The sequence below is a fragment of the Ciconia boyciana genome, chromosome 18 (genome assembly GCF_034638445.1).
Source record: "Ciconia boyciana chromosome 18, ASM3463844v1, whole genome shotgun sequence".
Taxonomy (NCBI): Eukaryota; Metazoa; Chordata; class Aves; order Ciconiiformes; family Ciconiidae; genus Ciconia; species Ciconia boyciana.
Genome location: NC_132951.1, coordinates 584,729 through 612,621, shown reverse-complemented (window position 1 = coordinate 612,621; position 27,893 = coordinate 584,729). Strand labels below are relative to the sequence as shown.

General features: G+C 52.1%; 1 protein-coding gene across 7 annotated transcripts in view; it reads left to right on the top strand.

Moving 5' to 3' along the window:
• The window catches only part of MVB12B (multivesicular body subunit 12B), a 70,852-nt gene extending 43,441 nt beyond the window's left edge, over positions 1-27,411 (top strand). For 2 of the 7 annotated variants that reach the window (XM_072882808.1, XM_072882814.1), the window contains 3 exons: positions 16,120-16,175; positions 18,038-18,097; positions 22,561-27,411. In XM_072882808.1, coding sequence (XP_072738909.1) covers positions 16,120-16,175; positions 18,038-18,097; positions 22,561-22,647 — 203 coding nt within the window. In that variant the 3' untranslated portion in view covers positions 22,648-27,411. The other 5 variants (XM_072882809.1, XM_072882810.1, XM_072882807.1 and 2 more) reach the window with 5 other exon arrangements.
• Positions 27,412-27,893: the final 482 nt, after the last annotated feature.

Here is a 27,893-nt window from a genome sequence, read left to right as displayed (position 1 = left end):
CTGTCTGCTACGTCACCCAGGCAAACTTTCCCAGCACGAGGCCGTTTTGAAGCGGCAGGAGAGTCCCCTGGGGCCGGGTCCGCTGTTGGGGAGCGGGCGGAGGGGCTCAGTCCCGTGGAGCCCGGCTGTGGCAGCGAGGGCGAGGCGAGCCGGGTCCGTCCACGGCGCGGGTGTGCGTGGGGGGGGGGGGGGGCTCTTTCGCTCCGGTAGGACGTACAGCCAGATCTGGTGTTCGTTCCACGCTGGTTTATAATCCAGATCTCTGGAGGCAGCAGAGGGAGTGGAAGCTGATGTTCATGATCTGGGAAAACATCAAAGCCAGTGGATTCCTGAAAAGGAAACCGAGTTGCTCTTCTGTATTGGATAGCGCAGATCTTGGCAGGGGGGAGTTGTAATTTGTCTGGGCAGCTTTGTTGGAAGCATTTATTTCACACGCTGCTCTTATGGCAGCGCTTTGCTTCCAGGTTCCTCCTTCCTTTCTGGAGCCCAGTCGATTATTCAGCGCGGCTGTGAGGCTTGCTCCGAAACACCAGCGCGTGGCCGTGGGGCCTGGCAGGGGCCCTGCGGCAGCAGGGGCCGGGGCCGGGCTGGCTGCGTTGGGTGCTGGCAGCTTTGTTTTTCCACTGCTCAGCAGTTGACTCAGGAATGCCTTGTTGCATGTACCCCCCTTTTCTTTTCTTCTTCTTGTTTTTTTTTCTTTTCTTCTTCTTCTTCTTGTTTTTTTCTTTTCTGTTTTTTTATTTTATTTTTTTTGGTTTTTTCTTTTTTTTTCCTTTTCTTCTTTTTTTTTTTCCTTTTCTTCCTGACAAAAGAAGTCTCTTTCAGAGGTCTCTCTAGATTAAGAAATGGAAGAAAAATTAAAGATTTCATTACATTTCAGTGCCCATACGTCAACTTCTTTCTTGTTGCAAAATGTCAGGTTATCTATGCCACAACTGCCACTTACTTCTCTTCAATGTACATTTTCTTTTAAAAGATACTGTATCTTTTATCTGTATGTAATGAGGACAGACATTTTAATCAGAGGTTAGTCATTTATTTTTGCAAACTATTGTTTTGCTTCATCATTTTTGCAGATAATTAAATGGTTCGCTTGGCACACTGTGTCTGCTTTATTAAAACAGGTAATTTTGAAAAAAAGGAAGATGCTATTTTTTGGATCACTGCACAAGAATTGCTTTTATCTTCATCTTCCAGCACAGTTTCTGGTGGTTTTGCGATACCCTCCTATGTTCAAGTCTTTTAGTACACTCCGCTCTCTAAAGGCGGAGGCCCTGTGCTACATTTTACTGTCGATCCAGATTCCCACGTGTACGTTCCTTGCGCTTCTTAAGAATAGAAGCGGAACTAAATTTACTTTTTGTGACACAGAATTTTAATCAGGATGGTCCAAAAAACAGACAACTTGTGACACAAGCTTTATTCTGCGTTGAAACCTCTTTACTGAGGCTGAGATTAAAGTCAGCCTGTTCTTTGCCCCATTGCAATTTCCAGTCTTCAGAGTAAGAGACCTGGATAATCTTCAAAATATAAAAGGGTCTATTAATATCCACCAGTTCAGGGAGACTGAAGTCTCATCTAAAAAGCTGCAGCGGTGTATTTCAGAAAGGGAAGTGTAAGTGTTACTTAATACTATATTTAATGAGATTCAAAAAAGTGTATTTCTTATTAAATGCGCTCATCCGTGGTATACAGATTCTTTGCGTGCTTGCTGCTGCAGTGTACCGTCCCGTGTTATCCGTGCTGCGCTCAGGCAGGCTTGGCCCAAACGGTGAAAGATGAAGCCACGAGTCCTGCCGCCTGTATTAATTTTTCAGACGTGATTTTCCGATTAACCCTCTGTCGTCCGAAGTGGCATTCTTTATCTTCATCATCTCACTTTTGCGTGCTTGTACAACAGCGTGACAGCTCTGGCTGTGGTGTTGCTCTTCCTCTCGCGTTACCTCGGCTGTCCCACACAGCTGCAGGCTGGCACGGGAAGCCTTGCCTTCTGCTGTAACGTACCAGACGTACAGACTTCGCCCATTTTTCTCAGATCACACATCACCTTCCAAGGAAGCCGCTTGTTGATCTCTGCCGGGAGGGTTATCTGGCTGCTACCCCCGAAGCCCTGAATTATGTATGAGCAGGTGTAGCGGCAGGACGGTCCCCATCCCGGTGGCACGGGCAGTGGCGAAAGCGTAGGCGCCAGCGGCTCTGAGCCGTCGGGGCGTGCAGGGAGCATCCGAAAGCGAGCGGCAGCTGGAGCAGGGCTGTGTCGAGAGGGAGGGCGATGCCGGAGGGGACCCCACCGATGGCGGGGAGCCCCGCCAGGGCAGGGGCTCTGCCCTGCCCCTGCTCCGCACACCCAGCAGCAGTCGTCGCAGGAGCGGCTGTGGCGGAGGATGAGCTGGCGGGACTTGCACCGGTTGCTTGTGGAGCACAACCTTTGAGGCGGGCTGTGCTGTATTTGTTTTGCTTTTCTGAGTGCCATAGTTTAATTTTTTTTTAAATAGGAAGCCGCTCTGTGGTTTGGATATTTAAACAGTTATTAACCAAATGACAATTAACAGATTGCATAGACAGATTTTCTTTTCAAAACCTCTGAAATTGAGTACAGTTTGCAAAACTATCACGGCATAGTAATGACAATGAATTTTGATTTCCCGGAACTGATATTAGACTCCTTATTAAACTATGTGCATCTGCTTTTAATTTACTCCAAATAATTGGAAAATGCAATGAAGCTTTCCAATTAAAGCACGGCTTTATGCTGTTTAATAATACCCCCATAATATTATAGCTTATGAAGTGACAGGTGAGTTGGTGTATGAATAAAACATAAAGGCAGCAATAAGGGACAGAAAACCGGAGACAGTTGTTGGGGATTTTAAATGCTGGATGTAATTTGCATATATTAATCTCTTCTTTTCAGCCTTATCAGGCGTTCTTCAGTATTTGAAGTTAAAATAGCGTTGACAGGCGGGAGTACGCTTAGTTTTTTCAAGGATTTATTACTTGTATAATTTCTGATCTTTAATAAGCAGATATGACTGATCCTCATAGTTCTATAGAAATCGGTTAATTGTTCCAGATGGCGTGTACTGATTATGCAAAATTACTTTTCACACCATTTTTTTTTTCTGATGGAGTTTGGAGTAAAATTAAATTTTTTATAGCCTTCTTATCATGCTGTTTTACAGTGGTTTTTGCACAGAAGTTGAATTTAATCTACTATATTACATTGACCAGCAGAGTTATTCTAATGTAGCATTCTGTGATTTGACAAAGAATAATAGAACACATTGCTCATTGTTCGTTACTGTGCTGCTAATAAAAAGGAGTTCTAGTGCAGAAAACCAGGCTGTTATTTATGAAGAATGCTTAATTTGCACAGTTAAAAATGCAAAATTGTTACAATGAGATGTTCTCTCTTTTGGATAGAAGACTTGGGCAGAACAAATGAAAATAGTCTTGTTGCTACAGATTTCATCTAATAAAGAAGGATTTTTTTAAATGACTGGTGTGGCTAGGCTGTATTTTATTGGGAGGAGCCATCATCCAGGCAGCACGCTCTGACTCCTATCAAGAGGTGTCACTGGTGTTTTCCCTGAGTATTGTCATCCGGATATCTCAATGGCATCATTTCATAATTGAAAACATTTATAAAGGTTGTTGGGCTTCATTTATCTAATGAAAAGCTGTTTATACAAAATAAACCACACATAAAGCCCTCTTGCTAATAGGGTTATTGCGATTCGTTTTGGTGGTGACTCAGTTGTTGGAGGAGGCGTCCCGCTGCCTCGCTGTCCTGGCCGTGCCGTGCTGGCTCCCGGCGGTGGGTGCCCATCCCGCAGGCATGCCGTGGGCAGGGGTTCCCGCAGCTGCTCTCGTCCTGAGGAGCAGGCGGGACGCTGTGATGGGCGTTCACGCGCTGCCGCGGGTTTGTCCAGGAGTGATGTCGGGCCCTGGTTGATTTTGGCATTGCATCCCATCCCTTGTGCCGTGCCATGCCGTGCCGCAGGCAGGCGTGAGGCGCTCCGCTGGGACAGCGCTGCTGCCTTCTCCCGACGGAGGCTTGCGTGGGTTTGCTCGATTTTCCTCCCTTGGGCCAGCCCCGGGGGCGCGGTGCCGTCGCCGTGAGCAGCCTCGCGGTGCGAGGGTCCTGCTTGTCGCTAGGGCCGGGCTTCGTTCTGGGGTCTCTGCCGCCACGCTTAGACCTCCATGGAGGGGCTGAAGGGACAGCCAGGGGCCGAGTCCAAGACATCTTACTAATCTTTGCGAAGCAAACCAGCAAATGTTTAAAAAATGACCTTGTGGTTAATGGAATTAAAATCTCCAATTAAATTAGAAAAGTGGGGATACAGTAAATGGACTTGTATAAAGAGTGCTTATTTTTAACTCAATAGAAAAAAGACAAGTAATTAACTCAGCCATTAGAAAGCTCAAAATTTCTCCTGTCTCCTGTGGAACTAGAAAATTGTTTTGCGTATACTCTTACATATACGAATAATATATATGGAGATGACTAATGGTATAAATCAGAAATTATTAGAAAATATTTGTTCTAATGAAGTAATAATTTGGTAGTAATGCTTTTCATCAGTGTAGCTTAAGGCTACATTAAGTGGACAGACTTTATATGGATTCTCTAATTTTAATCTTCAAAATGCTATCTAATGTCTCATTAAGACTTGCATATAATGTATCTTAAGTACAGTCATTAAATATAGTTTAGGGAGATTTATGTTCAGATATTGCTTAAAGATGTTTTAATAGGCCCATTTACTCTGATGATATTAATGAGCTCTTAACACATATTAAGCTTCTAAAACTAGTGGTATTCCTCTCGCAGTGAGCAAAACAACTTAGGAATTGTAAATGAACTGGGTGCTCCAACAAGGCTGTTCCTCAGCTGAGTCTTCAGGCACCCTCTCCAATCGGTTCAGCTCCGTAGGCGTCGGGCCGCGTCCCCGCTCTGCTGCTGCGCGCTCCCCGAGCGTTCCTCTGACGCGCGGTACCTGGGCCCCGGCAAGGTCGTTCAGACCTGCTCATCCTGCGTCGTCTCCCGGGCGTGCGAGGGCTTAGCGGGCGTTGCTGTTGCTCCTGTAACCGTGCATATGGTAAAACCTGCAGGCTGGGAGTCGGCTAGACCTGTGTAAATATCTGTAACACGTTAGGCAAATTTGGGTGTATATCTGCTAAAACAAATAAATCAGATACTTTAAGGAAAGAGCCACATACAGACGTGCTTTTAGATAAATTCTGCTTTTTGATCATCTGAAGTTAAGATGCAAGAATTGTAATTATGATAATAAAAACTGTTCATTCCCCTATTGTCACTTTAGTTCCAACTCAGAAAGTTATTGCAAACTAAATTCTCTGGTTTCATCACTCAGCTCTTCTTAAAAAATCCTTCTGAGTTCAGAGACTTTTATAATTACTAAATTGGTTTGTTAGAAGGAGATAATAGCAAATTTCTTCTTTTCATAATTGGACATTTCTTCCCTGTAGGCTAATGTATGTGCGGCACTTGCATACACAATAAGCTGTGCTTTTGAAAAGCTGTAACTAGCTAATAAGTGCTGTGGTGTCATCAGAGAGTAATGGTTTGCTGATTAGCATAATTAATGACAAATGGTGGTGCGGAGCGGGTGGATTGGTTTAGCAGATGATGAATGCGCTGCAGCCGAGGCCGAGTCCTGCCAAGGCGGCCGGGCTGGCTGTCGGCGGCAGCTCCCGGGCAGGTAGGCCTCCTTAGCCCCCGCCAGCCTGCCCCTCGCGCCCACCGCCACTCCTCGGCGGCTCGGGGAGCTCCGTGGGACGAGCCACGCGCCGTCGCGGCGCCGCGTGGCGGCTCTCGGGCGCTCCGCCGCCTGGCCGGGCAGCGCGTCCCGTGGCTGGCTGGCCGCTGACCCCGCGCGCTCGGGGCGGGCGGCCTTCGGCCGGACGCTGCGGGCACGGCCCGGCACCGACGGGAGCGGAGCTGTGCCCGGCTGGGCGCTCCTGCGGGCCGCGAGCCGTCCTCGTCCTCCGAGGGCAGGAGGGAAGCTGCGGGCGGCCGTCCGCGCGGCGAGACGGGCGCATTTATCTGTGACTTGATTAATCAGGGCTAATTTGCATTCGCAAATGAGACTGATAAAAATGGAGTTACCTTTTCACCTTTAACGGGGAGGAGGGATTATTTCTAGGTTGTCTCTTTTTTAAGTGATAAGCAACTCTTTTACCAATAAGGATGAAAATACTTAATTTGCATTAGCAAAAGAAGCTAATTATTATATAGTTAATTAGCATCTGGAAATGAGGATTATCTTAATTACAAAGCACAATTTCCTTAATAGCTACAAAACTGTAAGTTTGATCTGTGTGGAGATTGGTGACTATTATTATGTAATTAGTGATCATATTAATGGTGCAGTGTATTTAGATATAATTTGCATATGCAAATGAAATTTACCTGATAGAAATATGTGGCTCCACTAATGACTCTGAGCACTTAAAAATTAAATTACATTAGGAGATCTGGATCCTGAGCTGCTGTGCAGTGGCACGGTGGATCTCCTCCTGCAGAAGAGCCTTTGGCCCTGCGGGGCCGCGGCTCCGTGGTCCGGCTGTTGGCAGGACGAGGAAACCTCCCCCGTCTTGTCGGCTCCCCAGACCTCAGCGTTAGGTGCGGCCCCCTGCAGCTGGGCAGCGTCTCACGCAGCACGGCCGTCGCCCAGCCGTACTGCCATCCCCTCCTGCGCTGAAGGCCTCAGCTTTGGGTCCTTGTCAAGGCTCTTCTGGTTAGAGAAGTGTTACATCACTGGATGGTGGGAGCGCGTTCTGTGCAGCAGTGAGCTCTCGGGCAGGAGGTGGGAGTCCCACATCCTTTGTAGCCGTGCTCGTGATGAATTTCTGCTTTCCATTTGCGTTTGGGGTGCCCGTGGTATGGAGAGCATGGTGCTTTCATGACAGCTGATATGTCTTTTTTATCCTGCTTTTATTGGAAGCAAAATGCTGCCTGTGTGTTTAAAAAACCCTAAAGCCCTTCACAACAAAACCATGCTGAGAGGGTGCTGTGCACCCTTATCTCCCCAGGGAGCCCTGCAGGGCAGATGTTGGTCGCCCAGTGCACAGCTGGAGATCGCGCAGTGCTGGTGCTGGGCAGGATCGCAGCCGTCGTTCCAAGTGTGAGCGTCTGCCACTGCCTGGTGACCTGGTCCCCGTCCAGAGAGGTTTTCGAGTCGGGGAGCCCAGTGCCCTCGCAGTGACAACCTCCCTGCCCTTGTTATACGAAATCACACCTCCATAGGTGTCTCAGCAGAGGAAAATCAAAGCTTCCAGGGCCAGGTATTGTAACAAAATGCAGTGTGTTTCTGTAATATACCCTGCTCATAACCCGCAGTACTGAAAGGACTGAAGTGCAAAAAATACCAGTGCTGGAAGGAAGCAGCCGTTCCCAACAGGATGTTTCTCTCATCAAGAGGGAGAAATTTACAGCTGCCGGCCGGGGAACACTGCAGCTATTGTGGGTGCTTCCCGAGATGCTTTTTGCAACTGCTTGCTCCAGCCCGAGTCCTGCCTGCCTGCGCCTCCCTGCCTCTCTGCAGCAGACAGACATTACACGTTTAATGACTTCCAAGGAGTCTGTCTATCATTACAGCTAGAGCTGAAAGTAATTGAAAAGCGTCTGTGTTTCTCTTCAGCGCGGAGGCTGGAGGAATACCTCCGCTTCGCCTCCCTGTCCGCGAGCGGGACCTGCCCCGGCCCTGCCGCAGCCCCACACAAGTGCCCTGTTTTGTATCTGCTCTGGTCTAATTAATTAAGGGTTGTTGCTTGGAAGTAGCACATGCTTAGGTGTGATCTTTGAAGTTTAGTGTGGTGCAGAGACTTCAAAGGGGACATTTTATTAAAAAATAATAAAATCAAGAGCTCCTAAACACTTGCAATTTGAAGAGCTTGTTTGAAGTCTCTCCATGTTCTCTGGTGCTGATACAGCCGCAGCGCTGAGGTACTACTTAGCCGTCACCATGCAGTACTTAACCTTCACTTTATTTAAAAAAGAAGATAATCAAAACCAGGAGTATTTTCTCAAGTGTTTTCGTGGCTTGATCTAGCAGTAAAGAACTAATTGTGCCGTGTCGTGAGCTATGCAGGAAACAGAGAAAATCAAGGCTGACAATCAAATTAGCAAAAATGAAAATTTAGTCCAGGTCTGTTTTTTTTAATCAAAGTTGTTTCAAGACGAACAGGAAAGCTGTAAACCTTTCCCATCACGGAGGCTTCCTTCCACAGCCCGGGAGGCCCCTGCTCTCCCGCTCACCACACCGAGCGTCGTGTAGTTCGGTGCTGCTGCCGTCCCGCTGCCTGGCCCAGGCCTGGACACAGGGCTGGGGCGTTCCCGGATGGGCTGTGCTGCCGCTTCCCCGCTGCCCCGTGACAGCTCCCTGCCTTGAGCTCCTGCTCCCTCCGGGAGCTGCGGGACCAGCGGCGCAGCTGCCCCTGGAGCGGGGTGCGGGGCTCCGGGGCCGTCTCGTGAGCTGGGGCTTGTGCCCTGGTCCGTTGGAGCTGAGCAAGGGGAGAGGTGCCAGGCCGAGCCCTGCACCCTGCCCGCGGGCCGGCCAGGGGCTGCTGGAGGCACCTCCAGGGCCGGGTGCGCGGGCAGAGCCCACGCGGCGCTGCCAGCCGAGCCCGTGACACCGGTCACTTGAGCAGAGCACAGGACCATCCCGGCCGCTCTGGTCTCCTCTCATCAGCGTGTTCGACTAACAAGGGGCCGCGCGGGGCCGGCAACCCACTGATCCCCTCAGCACAGCCGGCGACGGCAGCCTCTGCGGGAACAGCACAGATGGCGAGCCCGAGCGACAACGTAAACTGCAATATGTCTTGGAGACGCCACCGGGCTGTGGCTGGTGTGTCGTGTCGTGGTGGTCTGCTGGGCTGGGGACAGCTCTGCGTTCCCCTGCCCCTTGTCCGAGGGGTCCCTTACTGCGGGGCTGCTCTGGGTGAGCTGAAAAGGGACTGGAGAGGAGCCAGAGGAAACGGGGTCAATGTGTCAGGATTTGGGTACTTTATCAAATAAAGAAGCGTGTGCATTTTGGGGGCAGTGTCTGCAGCCGGGGAGTGCCGCCTGGGGCAGTCGCAGCGTTCCCGATTGCAGCCGGCTTGGCAGGAGCTCGCGGGAGGGTTTGCTTTTGTTTTCCCCCTTGAGGTTTTGCTCTCATTAGCGATTTGGAAATGCGGAGCAGTGGTGTTCCATCTGGGACTCGGTGCACGGTAGCACAGAGAGCACACGCACATGTTTACTATTCAGACTGCTATTTAAATTACTGTGTACAGAAATACAGAAGTAGGAGGCTTAGCTGTACATTATGGAGAGCGTGGTTTATTTTGAAAAGCTTGCATCCTTCTCTTGATGCGTTGCAGACTGTTGTAAAACGTTTTGTCCATATTTCTGAAGGACTTTCCCCTGTACTGCGGTCACGTAACGTGCCTGGGTTCATGCAGGTGTCCTGTGCTGTCCTCCACGCGCGGGTGTAAAGGCTCAGGTGTGCAGAGCTCGCGCAGGGGCGCTCGGTGGGAAGCAGAGAGGTGCGAACGGGAGCCAGAGCTGTGCGCGTGCTGAGCGCGCAGCACGCCGGGGGGCTGCGGCAGGCTGGGAGGGGGTGCGAAGGGGGGATGTCCTGCTCCCTGCCTGACCAGCCTGCCCTGGCCGGCGCAGCACTGTCCCACCGGCTCCCCGCGGCTGGTCAGCCGACCCAGGTAGCAGTGCAGGTCCTGGCGTGCCGGCCGGCCGGGAAGGGCCGTGCCGCTGGCAGGAGCAGCCCTGCTGGGCGGGCGGGCGTTGGACCCAGCAGCCTGCGTGCCCTGCAAGGGCTTGGGAAGTCCCCGTCCTCTTCCTTGGAAAGCCATCAGCCTAACGCTGTCACCCTGAGTTAACATTCACGATTGCGGAGAGCGGGTGTTCCCCGGGGGAGAGCCGTCTCCATCTGCTGTGGGGTGACCCCGTGGCTGAGTCACAGCCTCGCCCCGCGCAGGGCACCGCTTCTGATGGCAAGAGCTGTCTCTTGCCCTCCTTGGGCTGGGGGACAGGACTGCACGTGGGCTGCGCTTTCTCGCGTATGTGGAAATGGCGTTTGAAGGGCCCTCCCTCGAGCTGGGGTGCCCTCCCGCCCGCGCGGGCTGGGCTGTGGGCCGGGCGGCAGCAGGCTCTTCTGGCGGGCGCCCTTGGGGTCCACGCAGGACGGGGGCTCGCGCGTCCCTCCAGTCGAACCGTGGCTTCCCTTGGCGGGTGCGTGCAGCCACCCGGGCTGAGCGCTGCCGTGCCAGCACTCTCTGCCAGCCCCCTGGTTCTTACCCGCTTCCGAGTTTCTCTGGTGTCATTTAGCTGAAACTTAAGTTTTCTCTAAACAGGCGAGCTTTGCTGGTTTTATGGTGTTGCTGTAGGCTGGTTTATGAGATATTCATCTTGGTAAAACATAAACACTCTTGCTAGCGTTTCAGGTCTGGGGAAAATCTGAAGACTTTTGCAGTATTACAGAAAGCTCTTTCTAAAATCTAAGATCATTTAAATTTTAAATGTGGCAATAGTAAATTCAGCGTTGGGGTTTTTTGTTGGTTTGGATTAGCGATGCTTAGTTTTCAAAGTCATGCAAGAAAATATTTTGCAAGGGATTTATTTATTTAAATATCTTTAATATCGGCAGTTGAAAATTCAAGTGTAAGAGGCCGTGCAAAAATAGCAATAAAAAAATCTAAAGCTGTAAAAGCTTATGGTGAGAATTTAAATGCAGAAACAGCTGTTATTTCCTTGGGAGTTGAGGTATATAAACTCTTCCGTGGCTGTGTATCCCCACAATAGTGGTGTGAAGAATTAGCGCTCACTGCAGTGTGCAAACTGAACCCGCCAAGCACTGAGGCAGCTATTCATCTATACCCAGGAGCTAAATATGACAATGTTAGCATTTTTCATTTCCCTGACGTTACCATTAATAAAGCAATGATCCAAAAGAAGCTTTGCTGAGTCTGTTCTTTATGCTTCCATCACTCACGACTAGATAATTTCACACAGGATCGTTTTTAAATTAAATGACGATAAAAGCGCTCTGCTGTCCTGTGTTCACTAGTTCATAGAAGTCTATCAAGTCATTAATGTGTCATGACAAACTGCTAGTTGGATATGAGAGTAATTAATTATTTGCATAAATAACAGGTTGAACTTCGTGCTTTGAACCGCAATGACATATGCGTCGCATCATGGACATCTTGGAACCTCTTGCAGAGAGTTCATGGGAGGGGTGAAAGCTGAGCGGGGCACGTGTGCAGTCGCATCCTCGCGCGCTTCAAACGGTCAGGAGCTTGGCTTGAGTTTTGATGCTTTTTGTGTTCCTAAGTTCTTCGTTAATGGCTGTTTCAAGAAAGCATCTGATCATTGGAGATTTCAATGAACAATTATACAGATTTTCATAATCACCATTAATCACCACATATTTTTCAAGATAATTACAGCAATTATTATTTAGATTCCTCTTTTATGTGCGCATTGTAGAAAAGAACAAGTGCTTATTACGCTGGGTAGTGTAGAGAACTATGGTCTGAAATTCTTTGTCACCCAGAAACTCATTATGTTAGCTGATGCTGCCTGTGAAAGTTCGTCAGCATGTTTAAATTAGGGTAGCATTGGCAGGTCTGATTATTTAAATCTGGTAGCTTTGCTAAAAATATAGTTATTCAAGAAAGATGAATTACTAATGTGACAACTGAGATTTAGTTGGAGTCTACAGCACAGAAGGCAGCATCTATCGTGTGCTTAGAGGAGGGTGACAGTACTTTTTGAGATTAAAGAGAGAATTTCTAAGCGAGCTAACAAGTTGTATTTATAGAGCACAGTTTTGTGGCCTGCCCTTTAGAGGCTGAGAGTAAGTCTTAGTAAATTATAATGAAGAAGTAGCCACTGGTTAAAAGTTGGTCGTGGTTTTCGGTGGTCCTGTACCCTTTCGGGTGCCCCGCTCACCAGAGGGGTCCGGCCTCCTCCCGGCTGCCGTTGGGGATTGACAGGGCTGCCGTCCGTCGGGGTTTGGTTTTAGGAGTGTGGTTCTGGCTGCTGGCTCCTCTCAACTCTTTAATTGCAGTGACTGAGCTAATTGGATGTGACCCCCAGGGAGGAGCTGCTCCTGGGAGACAGCAAACAGCCGTTGAAAACATTTCTCTTTCTGAAATCCCTTTCTATTTTGTTCCGTTTTGAGGGAGAAGAGCGCAGGCACCTCCCTAATCTGTTGCAGATGCTGTGGGTGTAGTTGCACGGGGAGAACCTGCTGCCTCCTGGATTCAGCCCCTCGGTGCCGGGCCCCGGCACTGCGGGTGTCCTCCCGGCGGGTGAGGCTCTGCGGGCGAGGGGCGATTCCACGTGTGGGGCCGGGAGCCGCGACCACCCGAGGGCTGCAGCTGCCTCGGGAGGTGTGGGCAGAGGTGGTGTTCCTGCTGGCCCTGCTCAGAGCAGTGCAGGGCAAGAGCACCTTTGCCTGCCTGCGCAAGGAGGCTTTAAGTGAAATGTGCAAGGTGCAAATGCTTTATAGGTCTTTAAAAATATTTTAAAGTTACAACCGTTTGAAGATGTTAAAACCTACATGGGTCAGTGCATGAGCTTACTCATGGTGGTATGAGTAACGCTACTGGTGGTAATGCTGTAAAAATGGGACCTTGCCCACCTTCTTTGTTCTGAATCAGTACGTGTTGCCTTTGGAAAGAGAGCTGTACTTTATCATTCACCAGCACCAATTCCTTTTACCCCTTTGTGTTACCGTCTGCTGGTCTTGAATGTAGCACAAATCAACATTGAGCAGCACTGAACAGCTCTTGGCCAGACTAAAACAAGAACCGCAGCTCCAGGCCAAAGCCTGGCTGGTAAGTCTTGACGCTGCCCATGAAAATGGTGACACTGGGCAGAATCTCAGCACAGTGCTCTGCTCATCAGAGACTGCCAGGAATGCTTCAAAAGCAACAGGGGAAAAAAAAAAGAGAAAAAGGGAGGAATTGGAGGCTGCTGCTGATGTTTATTTACGGCACAACATCAGAACAAGGGACATGGAATTAAAAGCCTCCTACAGTTCTGGTTTCATTTAATTTTATTATGAAGTTAACTGGCTGCTGTAAACGGCAGTTGTGTACTGTCTCACGGTGCGCAGCGGGAGCAATGACACCCGTGCCCAGACCCCGGTGCTGGACACCCCGGCAGACTGCGGCACAGCGATGGGAGCTCTTTCCTGCCTGTTGCTGGAGATGCCTGGCCCTGGAGATTGCTTCCTGCAGTTACTTCCTTCCCTCTTCTGCAAGTCTCGGTGAGCTGGTGTGCAGCGGGGGAGTGCTTTTAAGGGCTCAACCCACACGAGCTCTGAGCGTGAGTTTGCAGCCCCATCACGGCAGCGTTGCTGCTCGTGCCGTGTTCCACCCGGGAAACACGGAGAGGTGGGCCCTGTGCAGGGAGAGGGCGTCTGCCGCAGCTGTGATCTGCCGCGTCTGCCGAACCAGCGGTGATGGAGCCGGGGCTGCCCCGGGAGCGGTGTGCTGCAGAGCGCCAGGAGGGACCGGTGCTGCAGCCTGGCCTCAGGAGCGTGCTTGGCCCCGTCGTGGTGAGGGGCTGTGCGGTGGGCAGGGGTGCACGGTGCTGAACCTCTCCAGTAAATCACTGCAAACATGCGTTGCTGCAGCTGGGGTTTTGTTCAAAGCAGCATGGTGCACAGGACCCCCGTGAAGCACACTGAAGCATGCTCTACACATCGCGTGAGAGCCTTGTCCGCAAGATATAAAAGCTAACATTAACAGGAGATGGTTCAATGTTGTGGTGGAACAAATTGTCACTGCGTTTGTTAATCTTCTTGGATTTGGATTTACACTCCTAAAAGGAAGCTGGGTGCCTCACCCTTGAAGTCCTCGTGAACGTGAAAAAACCCTTCTTAGGCAGCCGTAGCTTAGAGTCTCTCTCTTCCTGCGGCCAGTACCTGTGAGGATGAGGTGGGGACGCGGGGATGTCCTTTGAAGTGTTCGCTTTGTCTGGGGCCGTCGCTCAGCCTGGAGGCAGAGGTGAGGGACGAGTGGCTGCTCCCCACGTGCCTCACGGGGGTCCCCGCCTGCCTGCAGCCCCTTACGCGCCCCAACAGCTCCCACCTGCAGGCTGGTGCTGCCGGAGCCCAGCCGGGCTGTGGGCGAAGGCGCGAAGGGGCGAAGGCCGCCGCCCTCCCAGCGCTGGCAAAGGCGCCGGCTGTGGCAGCCTGGTGCTTTATTTCCGTAAAGTTTCCTGAATTGGTGGGTATTTAAATCCTCGTGACTCCTAGTGCCTGGCTGTGAAAAGAGCCATTGAACGAGCGTGTTGTCTTCTGATTCCTCCCTTTAATGTATTTTACCAGCAGCCTAGTGACAGGCCTGACACACCGGCTCCTGTGCACGCTCCTGCACTTTGGGAGTGCAGCGTTAATAACACACTTCCATGCATCATGCCATTTTTAAGCATGATCGTTATGATAAAGGACATATACTTAATTACAGGCCTGCTTAATTACAGCTCTGTTGAAGCTCGTTTGTTTAGGAGAGTGCTAATTGCGCTGCTGAGCCTTTGGCACACCCTGCTTTCATCTGCTGCTTTGCTCTGCAGTTTTGAGCTCCGGGAGGGCTGGAGTGCGCAAGGACCGAAGGACGGATGGAGGCAGTCCAGCGGGGGCTGCCGGGGGAATGTGCACGCTCATCGCGGCTTATTCTTTAAATTACTTTACAAAAGCCGGCGTGTGACTGATCAAAGCAGGTTTTTGTCGGGATAACAAATGCAGATGGTCTTTCAGGTTCAAAACTTCCTGGATTTGGTGATGCTGCTTTTCATCTGTTTCCTTTTGTTTCATGTAGCGCTGTGGCTGCCACATAGCACCTTTGATAATGAAATGACTCCAGTGGAGGTGATTTTTAAAGTCAAAAATATACAAAGTAAATGTAAAATGCTAAGTATTCTTAAAAAGTAAATGTAAAATGCTAAGTATTCTTAAATAAGCCTTGTTAAATCACTAACACAGTAACTCACTGGTGCTGATGGAAGTTACAAACAGCAAGCAGAGAAACTCCGGGTTTGCGGGTGCGGATGCTTTGTGAAAGAAAACCCTATTTGAGGATTACTTGAGGGCATTTCAGGGCTTAAATTTGCTCTAGTTTGAAGTTTTTATTTCTTTCAGAGCGGAAATTTAAAGACTTAAAATGTTAAAGGTGTAACCGAAATAAAGCGGGTGTATTTGGGCTGCACTCTGCCTTAGAAATGTGCCCTTTTCAGTCTTGTGTGGAAATTGCTGAGTTACATGTTTTAAAAATAAGTGTCTCCCTTGTACTGACATGTCTTGTGGGAGGCTTTACGTGAAGTTTCTGGGGTGGTGATAGCAAGACAGAAACACTGAACATCATTGCACTATCTAAGAATAATACACAAGACGATATAAAGGCAAACAGTCCTCTTAGTATCATTAAGGTTGTGCTACAGAGCCCACTGACACGAGGCTGTGCCGTGTGCCGTCATGTCCTTGTGTCTGTCCTCATGCTCCACTGGTTTCCATCCTCCAGATGTGGTTTGCAAGTGTTTTTGCTCCGATGCTCACTGTTGAGTTTGCGCTGGCGGCAGCCAGGCCAGGGAGGGTGCTTGGCCCTCGGCGTTCATTTTTGTTCCGCCCAGGCAGTAGTACTTACTGATCTGGGGAGGTGCAGGTCACCCGAACCAGGTTTATCCTCTTGCTCAGACACCACCGAGTTCGCTCAGCTGGTTCTGTGTGGTCGTGGTAAATAGACGTGTGTCCTCTCAAACCGTTTGTATTTGTTTTCAGTTTCAAATACTGTCCTGTTTTGGCAGCTGAACCAAATTGGAAGACTCAAAATTGAGACCATGAAATTGTATATGGATAGAGCAGGAAGGGTTCATTTGATTCCTGATTTGGTGGGGACTAACCCAGCTGTGTCTCGAACAGAGAGAAACCACTGGCAGGTTAGAGGGAGGAAAAGGCTGGCAATAACTTGCATGAGCTATCAATCATGTGTTAATGCTGTGAATACTTGATCTGTCACTGGGAATGTGTGAAGTTGCATGTCAGAAGTCAGCTGGAAATGTGACGTGTCTGCTCGTTTTGTCCCTTTCAGCAATGGATGGAGTGCCTTTTATGATTTCGGAGAAGTTTGCCTGTGCTCCTGAAGGGGTGAGTTGCCTTCGTTGTTCTCCCAGTGTCTGAAATTCATCTTTTTGTGGGGAGTGATCACAAAGCATCAACCCAAATTACCTGCTTCCGGGAGCTTTTCTTTTGTGGGGCCTAACATATACCCAGTGCTTGAGATGACCCAAGGTTGCGCTTCACGATACTTTCCCATAGGGTGGGAATGCCTTTTGCCAGATCACTTCTAAAACTGAATTCTCCCGGGAGGTGAAGGTTTATCACCATCAGAAACAGGAATGGCAATGGGACTCTCTGGTGCTGGAAGCATTTCTAATTTCTTAGCATAGATTGTAAAGAAAGCTGCGAATGTACAGCTCTCCTAGATGTAACCTGCTGTGGAGATGGCATAGTGCAGGCAGCTTTACGACTTTGCTTTTGCACCCCGGAAGTTCAAGGCACTGGTAATGGCGTGGTGCTCCCCGGCGCTGGCAGCTGCCGCAGCTCGGCAGGCTGCCGCGAGGCTCCTGCGGCTCCGTGCCCTGTGCGGGCAGAGCCGGGCAGCAGCGTGTGGGCGAGGATCTCCCAGAGCTGCTCGGTTTTGGTGGGCGCTGGTGGTTTTGCAGGTGGAGCATGAGCGGCTGTAGCTGACGGGGGGAGCAGGGTTGCCACGGCTGCGCTGGCCAAAACCCAGTTTGGTGGGGAGCCTGCACCCTCGTCTTTACCAGTTCCAGCCTGGGAAGTTTACAGAGGCGGCTGTGTCCTAATGATGCCGTAGCTGGATCTCGGCTGGGTTCCAGGGAGCAGGAGCGGAGATGGAAAAATTATTTTAGGATTCCTGTTGCCCTCCAGTGTGGGAGATTATCTGAGCCGAAGTGTCTCAAGTGCAGCAGCAAAACAGACTGGGTTATTTTCACGTACAGCACGTTTCTAAGCGAGTTCACTCCTCAAGCAGAGTCCTGCTCAGCGTGCCTGTGCTGCCGGTGGCACGGCTCCTGCCTGGCAGTGAGGCTTGCTCGGGAGGGCACCGTGTCCTGCCTGCTCGGCGCCCAGCGCTGCGGTGCCAGCGGAGCGTGCCACCAATGGCCTGGGCAGGGCAGGTTTGCTTGGCCAAAATGGAAAACCCAGTACCAATTCAGAATGACTTCTGAGCGTCCCTGGCCCAGCACTAATTTAAGTTTGTGATCCGGAGCTCAAAGGCTCAGCATCCCATTACCAGTTTCCTAATCTATCCAATCCTAAAATAGGCTCTCTTTAAAAATCAGTTTACAAGAAGCTGTTACAGCAAACACTGAGCCATCAGCTGTATCTGATTTTTCACGTCGTGCTCCCGCTTTGTGGTTTCTTCTTCCTGCTGACACAACCCGCGTGTGCAGCCGGACGTGGTTTTTCACGACTATTGCTTTCTGAAAGGGTTGTTTATGGGCCGTTATTCCTAGAAAGCTGGAGTCCCTGCTGCGAGGACAAATGCAGAGAGATTAGGTCGTGCTAATCCTCCCCTCGGATCCTTTAGACACCATTGCCACCATATGGTCAGTTTGGTCGGGGCTCCCCATAGCCGGTGCCGCTCACACCTACGTGCTGTGGCCATACGAAATCCATAGGGCGTTACAAAGTGCGTTCCAGTAACAGCCGTCCTGCGGCAGGGAGATGGCTAAAGATCTACCTGTGCAAAGCGACACCGAGATGAGTGTCAGCTGTCCCCGCTTAGGGAGAAAGGCGTTAGAGCTGTGATCCCCAACTCACCTTCTGCTTCTTCACTCTTGTGGTGGACTGAGAAACAGGATTATGCGTGTGTTTACAGATGGTGCCTCTAAATCTCTGGTGATAGAGTATTTGCTGACTTCAACCAAAACTGAAACAAAAAACCCCTAAATTTAACATTTCTTTTTTTTTTTCCTTCTTGCCAGATGCAGCCAGTTGATCTCTTGGGCATCACAATCAAAACCCTTGCAGAAATCGAAAAGGAGGTAGGTACCCAGCCAGGCACTAAGCAAAAGCGTCATGAAAGCTGTGTCCACTTTGTTGTAAGATCCCTTCCCTTATGGAAGAGGCCTCTCTTGTCTTTCCCAAGTCACTGCTGGTGGATAAAGTCAACACAGAGTCAAAAGGCGAGCTCAGAATTAGGGATGTCCTCTGTAATCTGTGCCGGGTGAAGATGCTTTAGGTGTTGAATCTAATGGCAAAGTCTGCTGCCCTCTGTTTAATTCCAGATGTCTGTCTTATTTAACCTTTCTTTCTCATTTATTAACAAAACATGTTACAAGCAGGATGCGGTTTGTGTTAGGTTGCCTCTTGCATCTCAGGGAAGCAAATGAACTTGATTAAGCGATGTCAGGTAAACTACTTCATCATTTTTCAGTTTGACGGTGCTGTAACTTGTTACCAGGAAAAACAGGCTGCGCTTTCAGTAAGCGTGAGTATTCCAGGAGCTCAGGGAGGAGACAGCCATCAAACCAAGGATGGTCTCGTGTTCCCAAGGAGCATTTTGGCACATGCGTGACGTGGGCTCTATGGTGCCAAGGAGCCGCCTGCTCTGCAAGGGCTGCCTCTCAGCTGAAGTCTCAGACCAGGAGGAAAACTGTCAGCAGCTTGCACTTCTTTGGGCACCGTCGGTCACAAACATCTTCTCTTGTGCCAACCAGCTGGGTTAAAGGCAAAGAGTAAGAAGATAGCATAGCAAAACTTACAGACTCCTTATGGATTCTTTACTTTTTGATTCCAGTTGTGAGTCCAGTTTCCTAAATCCATCCTCTTCTCCTGCCTGGAAGTTGCAGTCCTTGCACTCCTTGCACTCCTGCCTGAGTGCAAAAAGAAGGTGGTCGGTTGCCAGGGCTTTCCAGGCACCCGGCGGGCCAGGGGAGCAGAGATGGTGGCTCTGAAGATGCTGTCCGACAGGAGCAATCGCTGGCAGAAGCACCCGCTGCCTCGGGCACTGCAGTCCCGCTGTGTGGCACACGTGCCGTGCTTCTGTTCAGGACTGCCTGCGTCTGTCACGAGGGCATCGTGTGCTGGGAGCCGGGGGTGCTCGGGGCTGGTGGCCCCTACGTGTGCCTGCCTCCTTTCCCCAGCTCTCGCCAGGAGCTGGCCATGGGGCAGCGGGTCCCTTTTGCCGGAAGGGAAGCAAGTGGCGTTGGATTTGCTTCTGCAGCCCTCTGCATGTCGTCTGGTGCGGGGAAAGGTCTCGGCAGCTCGGGGCGCTGCCCAGAGGGGTGGGCTGTGCAGCCCTCCCCCATGCCTCTCGCAGGCCCACGGAGTGCGGGGACGCTGGCACCGGAGTCATTTGTGTGGCCTTGGGAGGAGAGGTTGATACCTGCTGGCTCTCCCCGCACCCTCCTGTTCCATTACAGGCTGCGTGCGTTTCAGAGTAATGAAAAGTATAATTATGCAGCCCGTATTCCTTGATGAAGCATCTTGTCTGCACATAGATAGCTACGCATATAAATATTGTGAATTTCTGCATGGCTTTATTTCCCTTGCAAGCAATAGCACCGTTACAGCAAATCGTCTGGATTTCCAAAGCAGCGAGAACATTTTCCCCGGAGCTAGATGCCTTGCAAAAAATATTCCCAAAGAATTCCAAGAGTTATTGTTCTCTGTCGCCACATTTGCAGATGAATGCACCCATCCTCCAAGCTGCGAGGGGAGCTGAATGACAGGACTCCACCCTTTCAGGAAAACTGATGAAAATAGGTGCAAATCCTGTACCGCACACGCAGGCTGCACCTGAAGTCAGCATCTCGTTGCACCAGGACTGCACAGCCGCGCCCTGAGGAGCGTATGAAAAAGCGGTGTATGAAGAGGCGGTGAAGCCCAGTGGGTGAAGGCAGGTTTAAGCTGAGGGCACCGTTGGCCCATGGCTGTTTCAGTGGACGTAGGGCGGAGAGGAGCAGAGCCCCGGCAGCGCCGCTGCTGGCTCTCCCTGCGGGGCTGCAGGGGGTTTGTACTCCCTGGTCCTGCCTGTCCTGGGGAGGGGAACGTGACCGAGCGGGCGACTTGGCTGGCGAGGCGGCCTCTGTACGGTGCAGAGCGGTGCAGGCGGCAGCCAAGGCACCGGGACTGTTCACGGCTCCAGCGGGTGCTGCTGTGCCACGTGGCTGTCAGCAGCGCGGTCAGCCGTCGGGCTGCCGTGGGCCTGCCGCGCTCGCGGGGCGCTGGCAGAGCGCACCCCGTCTTTGTTTTAGCTTGGCGTCGAGCGAAAAGTCTGGAGAGAGTCTAATTAGTAAAGCGAGCATCTAATATTAATCATTCCTTTTAAACTGACAAGGAAGGCAGTTCATTTAACCACTTAATTGCTACAAGTTTTCATGGGCTGCTCTTTGCAAATATATTTAATGAAGAAGTTGTAAATCTAAAAGAGCTTAAAATTTTAATTTTATACAGAAATATTTTTCCTTGTTCTCATGTTTGTAGTCAATTCTCCAGAGTGTAGTCACATGAAATGTTCTTTAAATGAACATATTTGCTAACTGGCATGATTTCAGTTTTTAAAACATTGGTTCCAGCAATTAGGCATTTTTTTCCGTTCCCAAATGACTAGAGAAATTCGTCTTGATTATAATTGCTCTTAGCCACGCATATCTAATTTGTGTCTTTTTAAGTGTTAATTAGTAAACAGTTTGAGCTGACATCTTTATGTGTTTGCGTGTTGAAAAATGAGGCGTATTGCTTATTTAGCTCGGGGCCGGTACCGCTGGCTGCGACATCGTGACACTGAGGTAAAATGAATGAAGACGTCTTCGCCGGCCGAAGGCAGCCCCGCCGCAGCCGGCTCCCGGGCCCCGCGCTCGGCCGAGCCGAGACGCGCCGCGGGCGCAGCCCCGCGCTCCGCAGCCCCCGCGCCCGCCCGGGCCGCCCCGCCCCGCCCCGCCCCGCCCGCCGCGCGGCCCGCGCCCGCCGCGCCGGAGCCTCGCGCCTGCCCGGGCACCCGGGGACGCGCGCGGTGCCCGCGCGCCCTCTGCCGGCCGCGCGCCTCCCTGCAGCCGCCGCTCCGCGCTCGGCCCCCGCCGCTCCGCGCTCGGCCCCCGCCGCTCCGCGCTCGGCCCCCGCCGCGCTGCCCCCTCTCGGCCCGGGGCCGGGGGCTCTGCGGTCGGAGGGGCTGGGATCGGCTCAGCGGCTGCCGGCTCCGTCGTTTCGGGAGGAGCTCGCTCCTCCCGCAGCTTGGCGCCTCGGCGGGCGGTGACGGCTGCGGGAGCGCCGGAGGCCTCGCTTGCGCGGCTGCTGGGCACGCCGAACCGGGACGGAGAGGAGGTTTCGGCGCTGGAGCAGAGGAGGCCGAGGCCGAGCCCGCGTCCGCTGGGAGCCGGCGGGAGCAGCAGGCCCAGCTTGGCTCTCCGCGAGCAGCGTGCAGCCCTCGCGCGGCTCCGGGGGGGTCTCGGCGCCGTGGACGAGCCCACGGCAGCCCTGGCGCAGCCAGCCCCTCCGGCACCGGGGCTCCGTCCCCACGCACGTGGCTGGGGCCGGGCACCGGCAAAGTCGCTGAGTTCCCGGGGCCGCCTCGCTGGCAGCGTGTCCCGTGAGGAGCGGTGGCAAACGGGCCTGGCCCAAGGGAACAGGGGAGTGCCTCGGTGACATCCCGGGAGCCGCAGACGGGGCAGTGGGAGACGCGGGGGAGGACGGTCCGTGCCCGGAGCCGTTACGCTGGGCCTGCCGGGGCCGTGTGCCGCTCCGGCCCGAGCAGCCCCAGCACATCGCTCTGCTCCGGCCGCATCACCCGCGATGGGAGAGCCACCGCAGCCCCAGCCTCTCCTGGGGGTGCCGTGGCACGGCAAGGGGCCACGGCAGCGTCCAGGGTGGCCTGGGGCTGTTGGGGTGCGGCCCACGGCGTGCCACGAGATGGCACTGCTACGGCGCACTCCACGCGCACTGCGGCGCCCGGGCCCGCACGGCTGCGTCCGGCCGGCGGCAGGGATGTCCCTCGGCGGCAGGGATGTCCCTCGGCGGCAGGGATGCTCCTCGGGCTGCAGCGGTGTCCAGCCGGCTGCAGTGACATCTGTGGGGTGCAGGGACGTGTATATAGGGATTTTCACCCACCTTGCTAGGCCAAAAACGTAAATTACGGTGGTGCCAGCTTGTGTAAATGAGGCCTGCAAAGGGGAGTCTTTCTGACTAGCTGCTTTATGCGCAGGATGAGTGTGGTCATGTTTGTGTTAACGCTGGGTTTTAGGGGAGGGGGGTGAGTGCTACCCGGGACGGTTACCGACGTGGGGCCAGGTGGTGCCGGCAGGCTCACCTGGTGTGGTCCTGCTGGGGCAGGGGGACGAGGTCACGGCTCAGGGTGCTGCCAGGTCCGGTTCTTACCTCATTCTTCTGCTTGTTGTATCATCCCGCCTCGGGCCCAGGCCAGGGAGCGTGGCTGTGTGGTCGCGTGCCCTGGCCTGGGCTGCCGTTGGGCAGCACCCCACGGTTCCCTCTGTCTTGCTTTGCCCCGCAGTATGACTACAGCTTCCGGACGGAGCAGAGCGCGGCGGCCCGCCTGCCGCCCAGCCCCACCAGGTGCCCGCCGGTCCCGCAGTCCTGAGAGGGGCCACCGGCGCCGGAGCAGGCGTGTGCGTGCATACTACTGAGCGGGACGTGGGACACGGCACCTGGGCCGTCCCGGCAGACCTCCGCTGGTCCGGCCATCGCCGCCCGCCCTGCGCTGCACCACCTCCTCCTGCACGCGCCGCTCCACGCGTTGGGACTGCGCAACCCTTCGGCAGCTGCCCCCACCCTCCCTCGCTGCTGCGGACGCCTCTCCACGTGAGTACGTGACTGGGAGCCTGACGCAGCCCCTCGGTTGTCCCCACTTCGTAACCCCTGCTGCAGGACAGTCACAAAAACTGGAGCTGTAACAAACTGCTGCGAACAGCAAGCCGTGAGCTCGCGGACCATCAAGAAATGCTCAGGAGCGAGCCCTAAAAGTAAGGAAGATTAAAAGATACACCTGGTTAATCCGCAAGCCCCTGGGCATCCCGCCCGAGCTGGCATGGAGCCGATGGGCTCTCGACGCCTCGCGGCGGGGGGCCCCTGTGGCGCTCGGTCCAGCAGGCAGCACCGAGCCACGGCAGATGCCCCGTCTGCCTCCGCTGAGGTCCGGGCACACAGCGGCTCCGCTGCAGCCGGGATCAACCCCAGACTGTGATCACTTGTTTTTGCTGTAGGCTGGCAGAGCCGGGGTCGCTTGCTCGGACCTGCCTCGGGCTCTCTCCCCAGGCGTTGGCAAGGCGGAGGGGCGCAGAGAGCACAAGCTGCACTGCAGTTCCCGAGGTGAAGCGCCTCCGCTTTGCACAGGGTGTGCGTGTGTCCGTCAGGACCTAGAGCAACAAACGTCCTGTATTTCTTTCCGGGCTGGGTGCTGGCAGCAGCCCAGGCAGACCCCGGCAGCGCCCCGCTGACCCCTGGCCAAGCTGCCTGCACAGCTGGGGCCTGCTGACAACGTGGATGCTGTCACCTGTCCATCACTTTGGACAGTTTTCTAATGTTTGCCCCGCTAGCTGCTAAAACAAGAGATGTGCCTGTTCCCTCGTGCACTCACAGGGAAGCACTGAACTCTGACGTAGTGCAGGATGAGAGTGGGATGCATTAAACCCTGACCTCAGCCTCCTTGTGATCGCTGACCTTAGCTCGCTCCTGCGTCAAATGCATGTCTTGGAGAAGTCTGTTGCTGTACTAAGTTGTTTAGAAGTGCCCATCTGACTCCATGCTGCTTTTTCGAGTCTCTGCTGTAGAACAAAGCTACATCATGGCAGCAAAATGGCAATTTTTAAGTAAGTGTTAAAACATACAACTTTTTATATTGTAAAATACTGATTAGCTAACCCTATTGAAATGCAATTGCCATAGTAACAAATAACAGTATTGTCGCTCTCACTCTGGGTCATACGTATGCCCTGACCCGCTTTGCACTGCTTTTGATTGATCTTGCATTTTCTAGTTGGACAGAATGGTGACTAACAGTAGGTTTTGTACTGTCAGCTTGTATTTTTTATTTGTACATATGTAAAATATTTCTTGTCCAAAGATTCATTTCTGGTTTTAAGGCACCATACCGTACTGCTGGGATAATGAGCACAAAATAGCATAACATTCGGGACAGGCTGATTCCAAGTCTTTGCTTCAACTTCTTCCAATCAGGTAAATCATGTTCTAAAACCGCCTCTGTAAAGCGAGGCTGTGCGACTGGAAAGCAGAGGCCGATTTGGTTGCAGGTGTGTCATATCTGGGCAAAAGAATTAAAGCTATGCCATTTGCACCAGCTCTGGAGGTTTGGGTGACCCCCTGGCAGTGCTCGTTTACTTGGAGGTTGCAGCACCATTTTTAGTTCTTATTTATCCTGCAGGAAAGCAAAGCCAGACCTCACTGCCAAGCTTCACAAAGGCTAGATTGATGATGCCGACATCGACAAATGAACATACCATGGCAGCATGGTCATTCGGCTCAGGTTCACTTGAAGTTCAAATCCACTCCATGCTGTAGTACTATGCCCATCTCATCCATCTTTTGTCTTTCTATTTTTCTGCTTGTAATTCGTTCTGTGGTTTTCTGTGGCATCTGTTTATAGCTTCTCCTGTGGCTCAGTGGACACTGCAGGTAGGTAGAAGCCGTCTGCAGCGGCGCGTTCCTCATAGCTTTGGGATGAAGGAGCTGCAGAGAGCTGACCTTCCCTGTTACTGGTGGTGGAGGAGTGAGGGCTGCGGGCTGGTGCAGGGCAGCCAACGCAGAGCCTGCAGAGCTCCAGGGGCAGTTCCTGCCGCCGGGCGATGGGGAGACGGCTGCCAGGAGCCCCTCCTCAAGCCGTGTCTTCCCATGCCAAGGGCAGGGCTGCCTGCGCAGCAACTGGAGTGCTCTGTGAGGAGCGGGTTCGGGTAGCTGCCAAGCCCCGCACTCAGTGGGGCGCTCCCTGGGTACGTCTCGGAAAAATGGCTGCGTAGCTTCGAGTCCCTTCCTGTGAGATTTAGCTTAGAGAGCACCAGTAGATAGAATTGGTGCTTTAATATTTATAGCAACAGTTATGCTTGCTCAGCCTTCTTAGAGATAGTGAGCTCAGCTTTCTCTTCAGTGACCTACAAGAAACACTGGATGGCTCAAAACGCTGACAGGACATGCAGCTGGGACAAGCATCTAAGAAATCTTCAGGATATATTGGTATAGTTGGTTCTCAGTCTTCCCTCTCTTACTAGCAAAGCTGCTTCAGGGGTGCATCTGCAAAGAAACTTTAGAGATTAGTTTGATCTTCACAGCGTGTTTCTGCACTGTGGCACTGCAAGGATACCCTGTACTGACAGCACGAACAGCACAAATGCAGTTCTTGTGGTACAAACGCAATAGAGGTGTTTTGAGCAAAAAGCTACAGCTGCTGAGAGCCAGCTGAGCTCTCAGACCTGCTAACTGAAGGCTGGAAAACTGGGCATTTCCAAAGGGGAGAGGGCTCAGAGCCAGCGCTTGGAAGCACAGCGAGACATGGCGCAGGGTGGTTGACTGTATGTGTCATCTTCTCAGTCCACCGATGACAGGAAGCTTTTTTTGTTGCACCTCTGAATTCCCAAGATCTTGGGCATCAGGCCAGCATTTCCACAGGCAGGTTTTATTTGCTGTTCCGTAACTTTTGTACTCACAGCAACTCATTGCAAGGCTGGTCCTTGCATCCTCACAGCAAGTCCTCCCCGTTGGTATGTGCCATAGCTGGTATCAGCATCTTTCTGCATCTTCCTCCCTGTCCAAAAGGCGACTGTGGTAGCATTGGCCCAGGCAGTAAACATTCAGGAAGACTGATGTTGATGTTGTCTGGCTGTGGAGAAGCCTCCTGGAGCATAAGAGGAGGAGATGAGTCAATGGAAAGCAACAGAAGTGGATTTGCAGAGCTTTACCAGATGTGCTTGGCTACCTTGCCTCTATTTCTAGAACAAAACTAGTCTCTAGGTAGCTTAATCTTGTGGCTGATGGAGAAATTAGTTTGCCAAATTATTGTATGTCTGCAACAGAGACAGAAAAGCAGCAGTGAGGGGTTTGCTTACTGTAAAATACACCTTCTGATGTGAATTAGTAGTGACACGCTGCCTCCTGGATTTCTCACGGCAAAGAGCAGGTAGCATGCCGAGATGACTCGTGGGCCATCCAGGCCAGGCTGTGCTGTCTAATGTGTTAACAATGGAAAGGCAAGAAATTAGTCCAGAAAGTAACGTAGAGTGTGAACTTTGTGATAAAATTCAAGTGTGGACAGTCGTAGCAGGTCGTCTTCCCTGTGGGAGCATCTCATAGCCGTAGTTACATAGGAATAAACTTTGTCAAACTTTTTTCCTTTGTCGCCGAGTTTGCCGCGGTGTTTGTAGGAGAGGACCTCCCGTGAGCCTCCTGTGTAGTAAGAGGTTGTTGGTAGTCTGTAGCTTTGGGCTTGTTTGGTTTCACACCCACCCCTGCCCCCACCGGTTTCCTGAGCTCTCCAGACTGAACCCGCACACCGCAAAGCCTGGAGAGAGTCCCGACGTGGGCACGGCCCGTGCCCGGTGGACGCTGGTGGCGAGGGCGTGCGTCCACAGGTCTGGGCCCCTCCCCTTCAGTGGGGCCCAAAAAATCTCCTTGGGGGAGGGAAAACGGGATGCGGCGCCTTTGGAGCTGGCCCGTCCCACGTTGGCCTTCACCTCCCTGCTGCCCTCGGGCGGCACGGGGTCTGCTCCCCAGATCTGCCCACGGCCGCTCTCCCAAAGCAGCCCCCGGAGCCTGGCCGGGGTGGCAGCGGGCACGTCCTGCGGGTGCCGGCAGAGCAGCTCACCGGAGAGCCATTCCCACTCCTGAAGGGCATGCGCGTCTTGCTGCATTCAAGTAATTACCTCAGCCTTCGAGCCTTGACAACAGACGGGAATCTCTCCCGGCAGCGGGGCAGCCGAGCGGTGTCGGCGTTAGTTATCCTGAGCCATAAAACTCTGACAGCGTTGCAGTAGGGAGGGTGCTCCTCTGCTCATGAAAAAGCTCAGTAAGGTGCTGCTCAATTCATTCAATACAGGGAAACCAAACAGCTTGGATATTCTGGTCGTTTATTGTGAAATTGTTTCCTAACAGCAACAGTTTTAAATGTCATCATGCAAATGGAAGAGAGAAACCTTTTATGCAGTTGCAAAGTGTTTTTCTAAGATGCTATGCATTTTGTGAATTTACTGTGCATTAATCTTATGAATGTTACTACGTTTTATATTTATTTTAGATGACTCTCCTGTATTTTACAAAGGGAAGTTTCATTGTGTGATAACTTAGTCTGTATTCTTAATATAATTTGTTAAATAAAACTTGTTCTAATCAGTTTATTCTCTGTGCTTTGTGTTTTAACTTTGGAGTTTAAGAAGCTTAAAACGCCACAGCTCTGACGTGCGGGAGTGGAAAGGGACGTCCCTTGGGACCAGCCACTCTTTTCCCTCTGCACCATCGCTGCATTGACTTCTTCAGATCCCAAACCTGGATGTTTTGAAAGTAGTTGAAAACATCAGGAGGAACGAAACATGAGTCGGTGCTTATTCTGAACTGAGCTGCGGTTGTCGCTGTGGCACCTTGGAACCGCTTCTGTTTCTTGATGTGATTACAGGTTTGCTTGGTGCAGGTGATGCTTCGTACAGTGGGCTTGGCCTTGAGCAGGCACTGGGCTCTGTACCCTGATGGGCCTTCGTTAAGGAACGAGAATGCTGCTGGGTCGGCCTTACACGCTGTGTGGCTACGAAGCCGGGTTTGTCGCCCCGTGGATGTTTCCAGCGGTGTGCTGCAGAGGTGAGCGTTCCTCCCCTCCCGTCTCCTATCCAC